The sequence below is a fragment of the Squalius cephalus genome (genome assembly GCF_949319135.1).
Source record: "Squalius cephalus genome assembly, chromosome: 4".
NCBI lineage: Eukaryota > Metazoa > Chordata > Actinopteri > Cypriniformes > Leuciscidae > Squalius > Squalius cephalus.
This window is the reverse complement of record NC_137125.1, coordinates 49,323,442-49,337,132: the sequence shown is the minus strand read 5'-3', so window position 1 is coordinate 49,337,132 and position 13,691 is coordinate 49,323,442. Positions and strand designations below refer to the sequence as shown.

The window sequence follows — 13,691 nt, the reverse complement described above, 5'->3', positions numbered from 1 at the left end:
CACGAGCTGTAGCAGAGGTGCTTCAGAGGACGTAGGCGGGAGTCTCGTTTTTAAACGCTCTATCCGCAGGTTATCAGAGCATGTAGATTAGAGGAAAAAGCTGCAGCCCCCGCAGCAGATGGAGACGGGAGAGGGACCGATGCCAGAGGCAGGAATCACACACACCCCTGGGGTTCGGAAAACAGGGTCAACAGGGGACGGGCATGCTACAGTAACCAATGATCATGAGCAGATTCAAGAACTGTCCCAAAACTAAGTCGACAGCACTGCCTACATACACAGCTGCATCCTGACTGAAATGGAACCTAATAAGCGTCTAATTTGGAACGCTCTACATAAGCACACTATTATATGATATAGTGAATATTCAGTATTCGCCTGTTGGTTTCCATCGCAAAGCAGTCCAGGATTTGCTTTTCCCATGATATTTAAAAACATTGAAAGCTAATTCAGAATGCTTTTCTGTCATTTTCACAATAAAAGGTATCTGGTCCATTGCATTTGCCTGAATGTTCCCACAGTAAAGGATGCTAATACGGATTAGTAGTGAAGAAAAGGTGTTAACGTTTTAAAGCACTCCTGTGAAAATTGACATGGGATATTGCTCATTTAATTGTGTGACCAGATTGTAAGACCTTGATATCTGTTCACATAAATGCACAAATAGTGCATAATAAAAAATAAAAAAATAGACATTTCCCACACATCAGGAGGAAATCTGAAGTATTAGAGTCACTGTGTGACTGTCAGCTGAAGTTCCAAGAGTCTATGAAGAAATTAGCATTCAAGCTTGACAACTTTTGTTTGAGGAGAGAGGGTTTTACGTGAAACAATTAGAGTTAAACAGAGAAACGTGTATCGTTCCATTTCTTCACAGGTTTGTGCAGGGCCTCACAATCAAGCGTGTTCTTTCACATGTTAATTCATTTAGTTTCGACTCAGTGAACAGACACACACACACACACACACACACACACAGTCAGTATCCTACTCTACTTCAGTCATTCAAACAATATTTGTTCAATGTGACTCAGTTTTGGCCCTTATTGAAGCTTGTTTCCGCCACTGAATAAAAAACAAAAAAGATAATTGTGACTTTTTATCTAACAATTCAGACTTTTTTTCTCGCAATAGCAAGTTTGCAATCTTGACAATTTTTTTCTCAGAATTGCTTGATATAAACTCACAATTGTTAGTTATAAAGTCAGATTTGTGTGATATGACGTCACAATTGCGTGATATAATGTTGGAAATGTATGTTATAAAGTCAGAATTGCATGATATAAAGTAGCAATTGCATGATATAAAGTCACAATTGTGCGTTATAAAGTCAGAATTGCGTGATATGAAGTCACACTTGCCAGTTATAAAGTCAGAATTGTGATATAAACTCGCAATTGTGTGTTATAAAGTCAGAATTACATGATATAAACTTGCAATTGTGTGTTATAAAGTAGGAATTGTGTGATAGTCGCAATTGCGTGTTATAACGTCAGGATTGTGTGATATAAAGTCGCAATTATGTGTTATAACGTCAGAATTGCATGATATAAAGTAGCAATTGTGCGTTATAAAGTCAGAATTGCATGATATGAAGTCACACTTGCCAGTTATAAAGTCAGAATTGTGATATAAACTTGCACTTGTATAATATAAAGTCAAAATTGTGTAATATGAAGTCGCACTTGCCAGTTATAAAGTCAGAATTAGATGATATAAACTCGCAATTGTGTGTTATAAAGTCAGAATTGTGTGATAGTCGCAATTGCGTTATAACGTCAGAATTGCGTGATATAGTCGCAATTGCGTGTTATAACATCAGAATTGCGTGATAAAAAGTTGCAATTGTGTGTTATAATGGCAGAATTGCGTGATATAAAGTTGCAATTGCGTTTTATAACATCAGAATTGCGTGATATAAAGTTGCAATTGTGTGTTATAAAGTCAGAATTGCGTGTTATAAATTCAGAATTACGTGATATAGTCGCAATTGTGTGTTATAAAGTCAGAATTGCATGATATAAACTCGTAATTCAGACCTTTTTTGGACTTTGTAACTCGCAATTGAAAGTTTATATCTCACAATTCTGTGAAAAGAAGTCAGAATTGCGAGATATAAACTCGCAATTGCAAGTTACAAAGTCCAATTTTTAATTCTAAGTTTATAACTCGCAATTATGAGATTATTCGCAATTACCGGAAACAAGCTTCCATAGTTTTTCTACCATTTTTAAAGCGGCCTCCGGCTCGATTTAAAAGCCACAAGTCAAGGGCCTCACACAATCCTGAATGTCACCTACTCTTTTTTTAAAGACTTTAGTATCTTAAAGTGTCTAAGACTTTCCAGCTAATCTCCTGCACAGGCGGGTCAGTGGCAGTGTGTGCTGGTACCTCTCATTCAGAAGGTCGACTCACTGCCGTCTTTCTAATGGAGAGCGGACATTGATCCGTCATTATTCACTTCCATCTACTGCTACCTTATCCCTATCTCTCGCTCAAAGGAGAAAAGGTTTTTAAGGCTTTAAGCCAGTGGCATGCCACACTGAAGTCTGGTAAAAAGCACACAATAAGGGCATTTGTTCGTTGTCTACCTACCTGTGTAAGACCAGTCAACGTCCTCGGTGAGTTTGCGCTGCCCTCTTAGGTACGGCGTGGCCAGATCTGGAATGGGAAAGATGAGGAGAGTTGGAGTCAATGCACCAGTAATTCAGAGGAGCACAAATGCATGAGGCGTAAAGCCTGTGTCCTGTACACTTACAGTCTTTAATTTCATAGAAACCGCAAAAATAAAACAACAATCTTTGGAATCAACAGTGTTGTAATCCATTATACAAGTGCAAACTATTTTCTTGTTTTTTGGGGTTTCGCCAATGCAAAAGTTGCCACAATGAGGCTAGGTTGCATGATGTGGATGCTAGGGTGTTGCTAAGTCGTGTATATAATGCATTGCTATATAGTGTATTGCTTAGTAATTTCTAGGGTGTTGTGGGTGTTTACTAAGCCATTGTTATGCAGACACTAAGGAGTTCCAAATGGCATATATAGTGCATTGCTATGTGGTTGCTAGGGTGTTGCTATGTTGCTGCTAAGGAGGTGTGTACATAGTGCATTGCTATTGTGAATTGCTTTATGATTTCTAGGGTGTTGTAAATGTTTCTAGGTGGTTGTTATGTAGTCGCTAAGGTGTTTTAAGTACCACATATAGTATTTATATGTGATTGCTAAGGTGTTGCTATGTTGTTGGTAAGGTGTTCTAGGTGGTTTATAGTGAAAACTCAGAACACTATGTGATTTTTAGAGTGTTGTGGATGTTTGCCAGGGTGCTGCTATGTAGTTACTAAGGTGTTCTAAGTGGCATATACCTGTATAGTGCATTGCTATGTGGTTGTTAGGGGGTTGCTATGTTGCTGCTAAGGTGTTCTGCATGGTATAAATTGCATTGCTATGTGGTTGCAAGAGTGTTCTGGGCAGTTGTTAGGGTATTACAGTAGGTTATGCTTTTAAAATGAGGTCATCAGACTGAAGCGGCCCTTCCTATTTCACCCTCTTTCATTGCTCTCTCCAGTGACTGTGGTGTGAATATCTCTAAATGAAAGTGTGATGAGGGAAAGGTCATTATTTTAGACTGAGTGACACTACTGTCTGATGTGTGTGCTATATGGTGTCATATGTATGTGTGTGCTGGAACACATGTGAGGCTGTGAGGACACCTGCCCAGACACATCAAAAGACAAATGTCAGTGTGTACAAGGGAAAGTGGAAATGAAAGGACACATGACCTCATACACACACAGGTGTGTCCAGTTTATAACCCTAACCTCTAACAATCAACATCTTCATATACTTTGACAGTACACAAAGGAATAGTTTATCCAAAAAAAAGGCTACACTGAACACAAGTCAAGCTTCAGTGTAAACTGTCCTTCCAAGGGAATTGAAGATGATGAAAACTGATGAAGCATGTAAAAGTCAGTTAAAGAGCATTTTAGCATTTTACCAGTCGTACCCCCTGACCTGACAGCTCTCACATGTAATACGGCCGGCCCTGCCGCAGCCATCCCTGCCTCCCAGAGCCCATTACTCAGTGAATGGTGACTGAGAACCGTGCCTACAATAGATCCTTTGAAGACTTTTGCCACAGAACAGGCCATTATTACAAAGAATACTCAGACACAAGTGATGTTCACAAACATAAGTGCCTCTGCTGTCCATATAAGGATATTTCTTAGGAAACAGTATCACTTTTTCAATATATTTTTAGTGAGGTCAAATAAACATAACATAAAAGTAAGATGTGATATATAATATATACTCTATGCTCTATATATACACTGTATAAGTGTCTGTGTGTATATGAATGTGCATGTGTATGTATGCATGTATACTATGTACTGACTATGTACACACACATTATATATTTGCAAACTTTTATTTACTAATATTTTTATATACAATATTATATTTAAAATAATAATAATAATCTACACAATTATTTATTTAAAAAATAAAAATAATGATTTTATTATATTAAACAATAATTCTAATATTTATTTATTAATTTATTTAATTATTAATTTATTTTTAATTGTTTATACACGCACACACACGCACACACAGTATGTGTGTGTGTATGTGTGATATCATACATTTAAAAAATATTATCCTATATTATTTGTTATCATATTTTATATAATACAAATGTTTGTTTTGTGCCGTTCAAAAATATAACAGGGTTGAATATTTCAGGGTTGAAGATCAGTGTCAAGAACAAATGTGTAAAAAAGTCACTGTTAGTTAGCAAACATCATTGCACCATACCACATTATTTAGTATTTACATTCAGTATTCTTGTGGTAAAACATGGTAAAACACACATTTGTTTAGGACATTTCTTTCTTAAAAATAGGCTTTGTGTTTGACGGTTCTGTGGAGTAAATCCCAGTTGGCAGGGTGATGAAGCTGCGAGTGGAAAAAGCTCTTTTGCTCAGCTCATCCCATAAAATCCAGGCCCGTTTCACAGGAACACAGTATCATACTCTGAGGAAGAGCAGCAACCTGCGCCTCAATAAAGCCCCGGAGATTCTCTGGCTCGGGTCCATTTCACAGGCACTGAAAGAAAAGCCTAGGGCAAATTAGATTAAAATTGCTCACAGTTTAATGTTAATGAGTCTATCGACAATAAAGCCCTTCGCTGGACCCCTATTAAATTTCACATTCTCACTGCTCTCTCACAGAACAAAATTACAAGAAATGGGGATTTTCTTGGATTTTACAGATACACAAAATGATTAGATATTTAGATATTTTAAAACAAGCCTTGTGACTTCAACAGTATTTTTATTTACTATGGAAGCCAATGGGAACCAGCAGCATTCTTCAAAATATCTGCTTTTGTGTTAAGCGCAAGAAAGACCATCAAGCAGGTTTACTTGAGAACAACTTGAGGGTGAGTTAAGGTAAATGATGAGTTCAGTACTCTGAAACTACCCAATGTCGTGAGCACACTTTAAGTGCAAAGTTTCACATTCAAGTGCAAAGTTTCTTGAATGAAAACTATCTGGCAGGCAGAAGTTGTTTACTACAGCCTGACTGCAGTCACACGGTCACAGCCGTCGCACTCGGATGGTGGCTTTGACTGGGAAAGGCTCTCAGTATGCAGACGGTATATCCATGTGCCCAGTACGGCATAGGCAATGGATGGGGGAGGGATCGTAACCATCCTCTGCCCTCTGCAAACCTCTCTAATTCAAATAAATAAGAGGATTAGAAAAATCTCGGGGAAGCCGGCCAGCACGTCATGTTTCTAAATCATGAACAAAACACGGGGCCTTAAATCTGAGTCCCCCTTCCTCGCCGTGTCACTAAATAACTTCCGACGCAGAGTTCCCTCCCCTCGTCTTGATGAAACGCAGCCTGTGAACTGTTTTGTGTCCGTCGCTGCGCTCACATGATGGAGAACACCTGTTTGACATTAAGAGGGCGCACAGGGGAACGAAACTGTTAAAATGGACAGCTAATTGAATTATGACATGTGTTTCCAAGGGCATGGATTATATTCAGATCCCTAAGGTCAAGGATTGGAAAACAGCCCGTTGGGAAATAATTAAAGAAAATGTAAAACTTCACTATAATGGCAGCAACTTTAGGGCTGGAAATATGACATCCTGAAATATAATCCATCTATACTTGCCTAGACAAGAGTTTAAAGGGCTAGTTCACCCAAAAATGTTAATTTTGTCATCATTTGCACACCCTGACATCCAAACCTGTATGACTTTGTTTCTTCGGTGGAATACAAAAGAAGATTTATTTTCATACAATGAAAGTCAATGGGGTCCAAAACCTACGGAGCCCCTAAAAGGGACATGAGATAAATGAGATGGGAGGAAAAAATATATTTCAATGCTTTTGTGTTCTCTTGCAAAAGTTTTGCGTTCCCCCTGAGAAACTTTGCATTTGCTTCGCAAAACTTTTGCGTTCCCTCGAGAAACTCAAAGAACTCAAAAGTTTTGCAAACGAATGCAAAGTTTCTCGGGGGAACGCAAAACATTTGCAAGAGAACGCAAAAAGCATTGACATATTTTTTCCTCATCTCATTTTCCCCCTTACCATGTCCCTTTAGGTGCTCCAACAAAAAAAATTAAAAAAATAAGTTTTTCATGTTTTTCAAATTTCATGTTTGAGTTTGTTTCTTGCCATTTCTTTGCGATTATTTGTTAAATATAGGCAACTTCTGAGTGAATATTGTTTCAAAGCCAATTTTCAGTTGATGTTTTTGATGCATTAGAGCAGGGTTCCTCAAACTCTGTCCTGGAGGGCCACTGTCCTGCACAGTTTAGCTCCAACCCTGATCAAACTCACCTAGCTGTGAGTTTCTAGTGATCCTGAAGACATTGATTAGCTTGCTCAGGTGTGTTTGATCAGGGGTGGAGCTAAACTGTGCAGGGCAGTGGCCCTCCAGGACAGAGTTTGAGAAAGCCTGCATTAGAGATACTTCTAAAGAGAGGGAATCCTCATCCGGGGAAGCGTGTGCAGCAGCCTGTGCCAGCTGTTGCTGCAGGGGTCAGAGGGAAAGTGTCATGTGGTCTGCGTGAGAACGCACTGACTGTAGCTGAAGGTAGTAATGCCAGAGAACAGCTGGGGGTTTATACCTTCCCCGACACCCCGGCCCAGTTCTCATATACGCTGCCCTGCCTCCAAGATTCACAGAAACTCACTAATCCAACTTTTAGCAAATGCCTTTATCACTGCATAGTTCTCTATAAGATAAACTGAGGTCTGAGATGTTTTTGAAGGACACCGGGGGGAGGGGGGGGGGGGGGGGGTAAATATAATTTATTAAAAATATAAAATTAAATATAATTTTTAAATATATAAAAATTATATATTTCATTTTTATATATATACTTTTGTAAACAATTAACACTCGTACATCCTTGGCCCTGTTCTGAGATTTCCCTGTTGAGCAAGGATGAAAAAATAAACTACTTTTCACCTTGTATAACTAGAAATTAATCTAAAGAATGCATTTTTAGGACAGTTGAGCACTATAAGGGTTTTTGAAGAGAACGTAAATGGTTATTCTGAAAAATAAAAATGTATTAAATTTTAAAAGTCGCTTTAGAAGTAATGTGTTACTTTACTAGTTACTTGAAAAAAAGTAATCCGATTACGTGACTCGCTTTACTTGCTGGTTAGCACACCAATTGGTAGAAGAGAATAGAAGAAAAAAAAAAATAGTCAAAACTATTCAACCTCACTAATGCTAAGTCTGTTGGTACGGGTAGTTTTGCACCCAAAAACCTTTAATTCGGGGTTAGGGATTTATTTATTCAAATCATCTACACTATTACTACTATTGTCCATTTGTAGTGGTGGTAGCAAAACATAAATAACTGCATCTTTCTAGGACATAAATATTGCTGTGGGACAATATTAACTGTTGTGATCCATTGGTACAACTCAGTAAATCTATTTGACAGCATAGTGAACAAGCGCTGTGTCTGACAATACATAATATCCATGATGCTTTTCATCTGGGCACATCCGAGCAGGAGACGCTCTCCATTCAGCCTTAGGACATACCAGAGGAAACTCCTTGACAACAGACAGAACCTCCGGTGGCGTTCAGCCATTAGGACTTCCTCCCTATCGGCACAGACACCAGGTCAGACCCAATTTGGAAAGGTAACCAAATACTCCATCTTTCTTTAACCGGGGAAAAGCTTTCCTTCCTCGCCTCACTGTCCGTCCGCTGGACCGAGCCAAAGCCAGAGTACTGGCATTTATGAGTTCAGCACACTGCCGGTGCTTTACTGGAGCTCCAGCTCCACATCCTGAGGTCAAGAGGAAAACCGCTTTCTTTTTCTTCAGCGTTCAGCCTCATTTTCACGCTTTCTCCAGTTCTATGCCTCCTCTCTAAATATTTACACTATAGATAAGAAGAAAATCCGTAGAACGGCAGTGAGCGTTGACAGAGAGAATCAAGAAACAGGCTTTAAAAATGAATCTCCTCTCAGAATTTCAACACTACTATGGAGGGAAAAGAAAGAAAGAAATCTGCTTAAGTTAAGCATGTAGCCTGTGACAGGTGTGACATTTTGCCATAAATCTCATTAATAAATGTTAAATAAAAGCAATCATATCTCAGAAGATGGTCTCATACACTGTAGAATTGTAAATAATTTGTGAAATTTACTAGCAATTTCTAAGTGAAAATTACACTTTAAACACACACACACACACAATTTTTTTTTTTTTTTAAATCACACGTTCAATTCAATGTGTTTCTTGCCGATTCTTAGAAACTGCTAGAGAGGTTCACAAATAATTAAAGAATAAAAAATATTTTTTCAGGGTACGTCCATTTTTGTTTTTCAGTGCCACATGAGATGAGCAGGCAATTCATTTACATCTAAAGCTCTTTAACTCCACTTCCACATGCACAAACACCAACCTCAGTCGGTGGAAAACGATACTCTGCGATCGTGTAAATATCCAGACGACTTTAATCTAATCGCACACATTGGAAACCAATACGACCACTGGAAAATGCAACGGAAATGAAGTGAAATTAAGACGGCTGGCCGTCTCAGTGCCTGTCCAGATTTATTCTGAATGCGAGGAGATTGTATTTCCCCAACGCTGAATAGCTTTCCTCTGGGGAATGTTTTAGGCCAAAAACAAACAGCTAGCATGTTGTTTTAACGCAGGTTTAAGTGAGATACAGCATTGATACGACTATCAACAAAGCACTTGAGCTTTAAAAATGTTCTTTCCTAAGCGGTTAGCATCAGGTTCAGCACAAAACATTTCAGGTTGATTAAAATCAATGTGCATTTAATATCTAGCACGCCTCGATTGCTGATTATGTAAGTCTCCATTTTTGGGATGACATAACGGTACAAGCAATCTTGCCTCAGGCTGTGTTAGACACAGACGGGCGTTGGAAGTCAACTGGAGCTGCTTCTAGTGTTGACACCCACAGACACAAGCCTGCGCTGGTGACACTCATTACCCGACTGGACACTGATGCACAGTTCGCTCTTTGAGTTTAAGGTTGATTCACAGAAGTTGCAGAAATCCGAAGGACACGATTTAACATCACACAATCAAGGCAATCCCTACATGTCCCAATAAACAAAACTCAGAGGAGTTGTTTTTATGCTTAAATAGGGTACAACTGCTGAGTTTTAAATAGGCCATATCATCAATTATTTATGTGGATTTAACATGGATTTATTTATTGATGATAAAGGTTATACAGAGCAGTCGTTCTCAGCGGGTTTGGCTTCAGGAAATCCACAGGCTTAACAACATGCAAAATGATTAACATGACATACTGTAGGCTGAAAAGGAACATTCGTTTCTAAATGTCTCCTACATTTCTCCTACATTTTCTAAACGGTTTCATGCTCTAGTCATCACCAGTAATTAATAAAACATATTATGGTTGGCAAACCATATTTATCTCCATTGTGAGCGAACCTGTGGGTTGTATTTTCTTTTACGTTTCTTTTATGCATGTCATTCAACCCGTCCAGCATCTGTAAAATTTGACGAGCTTCTACCAAATGAAAGACAGATTTTTCTAAAATGCCATTGGATTGGATGCATAGCCTGTGACATTAACACCAAAAATGTTTTCTGCTTCTTTTAAACACTGACAAGCCTATTTATTTAGCAATTCTAGCTATGCATGATTTCATAAGTTGTTGCATTTTACAAGTAAAATTTGGGTTACACTTTATTTTAAGGAGTCCTTTTAAGTATGGAGTAATATTAATGAACATGTATTTACTACATAATTAGGGTTAGTTGCTTTTAATTCTGCATAAATTTACTGTAATTACTATAGTGCATGTGTGACAGGGACAGGGACAGGGACAAAATTTGCATATCGTCACCTTCCTAAAATAATTGCCCAAGTCATTTTGATGATCAAATGACTAAGGCAATTATTTTAGGAAGGTGAAGATATATTTTATGGTTAAAATATGTCCTCCAGTTGAGAACCAATTAATGGAGACAATATCTTGTATTGAAACAGAACCAAAGGCAATTATTTTAGGAAGGTGACGATATATTTTATGGTTAAAATATGTCCTCCAGTTGAGAACCAATTGATGGAGACAATATCCTGTATTGAAACAGAACCAAAAATCATGTACAAATGTGTATTGTGCAGGTATTAAATATGTCCTCTCTGAACCTTCTTTGGTATCGTGTAACCTTGGAAAAGTTCAGGCTTCTGGTGCCAAATACCACTAAAGCAAAGTCCATGAAGGTCTGAACAGTGGCTTTTTATGAAGCATCTCCAATAACTCTTTATACATATAAAAGAAACAGAGATGGGTTCAACGGATGCAAACTAACAATGAGATATTACAGATCACACATTTTATGATTGATAACGAATGTGAACAAAATCAAATATAAAATGTTATATTAAATATAATAGTCTGTGTTGTCACAAAGTGTGACAATTGATTGGTAATGCCTGTCACTGTCAGATAATGTCTAATGAAATGCCTTTGGATTGTGGGGGTGAATCAATGAAAATCAATCTTTCACTGTCAGTCATTTGATCAAGAGAAACTAAACTGCATTTTTCCGACCAGCGCTATTTTGTTCGGACATGGCAGGGTGACCCATGGTGTGAATCGATCAATCAGATTCTCAGAATCTCTCTCTCTCCTCTCTCTTCCTGCTGCTGGCATTAATGGTGAATGAGCGTCACTGAGACAAAAGCAGCACAAAACGGGCTTCCCCTGCCATCACATCCAACAACAGGGTGTAACATGCGCCAGCACTCTGCAAATCTCCGACACACACATAAAGTGACAGCACAGCTGCCTGTGTAACTCCTGAACAAGAAATAACTAACGCTTCTCAGCAAAATCAGCAGTTACATCATTTTAGACTGATATAGCAGGACAATTGTGTATTGTCACAGCACTGAGATCAACTCTGAGGAAAAGAGATGAGTGAGTGAGTGAGTGAGTGAGTGAGTGAGTGAGTGAGTGAGTGAGTGTGGGCATCAGAGATGCAGATGGCTCAAGACACATCCAGTCAAAAGCACATTGCTTTATATTTCTCCACCATGTCAAATTACATTTAATTCAGCAGGGTGAACAGAGACAGAGAGATTAAAAGACCATCATATTGGTGATCGTGTGCCAAGAGCAACGAGCCAAAGTCTGTCCTGCGGCTGAAAGGTCCTTGAAACTGAACTAAATATTAAGCACAGCATCCATAAACAAATCTAATTGAACTGCATGAAAATAAAATAAAAACATCTAGGCAATTCACAGCCTGCATAATGAACCTACACACTTCATATTTATTAATAAACTCTTACACACTCTGGCATCTTCAAAAATCTGATATTGGATTGTTCTGTATGACAAAAATGAACTATTAAAACCTTGTTAGCACACACACACACATAGCCTAAACATTTTAAATGATTATCTCATCTAAAACTGATCCATAAACCTTTGATCCGTTCACTCAACAGAACATCTTGATGTTTGCAGAACACAGTTATTGCTATACTTTTTATATTATAGGACTGAAATGACTACTTTCATCAAAAAATAATCCATTAATCAATAATAAATTCATAAATGCACCAACAACCTGTGGAATTAAATCTCTTGGATACATGCAACTTTACGCATCAGTGCATTCATGCCCAAACACACATCTATGAGGACGCATCCACTCATGACTGTATTGACTTGTTACCTGTGTGACAGATGAGCCACAGCTGTGCGATGAACAGATGTGATGTGGCTGTGATCAGACGCATCATCTTCAGACTCGAGTTAAATGAAGAGTGAACGCTGGTCTATTGATAACGCAATAACAGCTATTGCAGTGATGTTACACTGGATCCATGTCAGCGTTTCTCGTATCCCGTTCGTCTTTCCCACGCTAGAGCTTCATTCACTGTATGATCATAGCGCGCGAGGGGAGAGACGCTGCGTTCACGCGCCGCCCACAGTCTCGCGCATAATCAATCGAAGGTTTACGGTCCGACTAACTGGACGTGCATGGTCAAGAAACAGTGCTAGTGACACGCAACATTGAATTAAATGTAAAGTTCACCGACCTTTTATAATACGCAGAGAGCTTTGTGAGATTTAAACAACATGCAATGTGTGTGTTTGTTGGTTTCTGTATGAGCATGCATTGCATTATCAATGATTGGAAAGGACTTTTATGCTGAAAGCTGCCTGTTGACATATTTGGACTGTTTTGAACAAAAGAAAAGCAAGACGGAATGGGTTATTCATGTTATGCTGTATGCTTTTAATGTCTGAATATTATGTATTAAATATTAGGCTACACTTTGAAAGTCAATCAATTTTCTTTTAAAGTGAACATTGTTAGGTCTTCTTTTTAATTCATTGCACTTTGGTTTAAGTAGATGTTACTATTTTTACAATGTCCCCACAGGCGCTGCATTAACCTCTAATATAAAACTGGTAATATATGCAGAAATACTCCATGCTCCAGTCAAATGGTTTTTATAGAAAACATAATAAATGTGTGCTAACTTGGTGACCAATTCATTGCGTATTCCAATGTTCTCAATTTAAAAAAAATATCAAAATGAATGCAATTTAAAGTTAAAGAGTATAAAAATAACTGTATAACAAGAATGCCCTAAATGCACCCAATTCAGAATCTAAGGATCAACATACATTTATATTTACATTTTATATTCAATTCACACAGTTGCTCGATCTTATATTGTCTCTGTATCACAAAAATGATTGATTCTTGCACTCTGAAAAGCATGTGGTTACATCTTGTGCCTGTTCTAAATCTCACAGAATCACACTGTTTCTGCACTCCCTGTTGTTATCCTTTCTGCTAAATTTGCATAATTTATTCAGGGCACCTACTTCACTTGCTGGACGGCTTTTATAAGGGCGAGCTTGATACAGCTCCTTCAGCATTCAGAGAAGCGCATTGTACACGTCTACACACCGCTCAGTTTAGACTCAACAAAACCTGTTGATGGTGTGCTAGAAACACGCTTCCCGTGGGTTCAGTGGTCGAAATACGCACGATGCACCTTTGCAATCATTTCAATCACAAAGAGATTGTTTTCGATTATGTCAACAATCAATGCCGCGTTGTTTTTGACTGATGAACAGTGCACCTCCTTTATTCTTCAA

At 38.3% G+C, this 13,691-nt stretch overlaps 1 protein-coding gene across 3 annotated transcripts in view; it reads right to left on the bottom strand.

Moving 5' to 3' along the window:
• ptprz1b (protein tyrosine phosphatase receptor type Z1b) overlaps positions 1-12,457 on the bottom strand; it is a 38,116-nt gene extending 25,659 nt beyond the window's left edge. For all 3 annotated transcript variants that reach the window (XM_079868085.1, XM_079868084.1, XM_079868086.1), the window contains exons 1-2: positions 12,250-12,457; positions 2,596-2,661 (exon numbers count right to left, since the gene is read on the bottom strand). In XM_079868085.1, coding sequence (XP_079724211.1) covers positions 2,596-2,661; positions 12,250-12,316 — 133 coding nt within the window. In that variant the 5' untranslated portion in view covers positions 12,317-12,457. The remainder of the gene's footprint in view (positions 1-2,595; positions 2,662-12,249) is intronic.
• Positions 12,458-13,691: the final 1,234 nt, after the last annotated feature.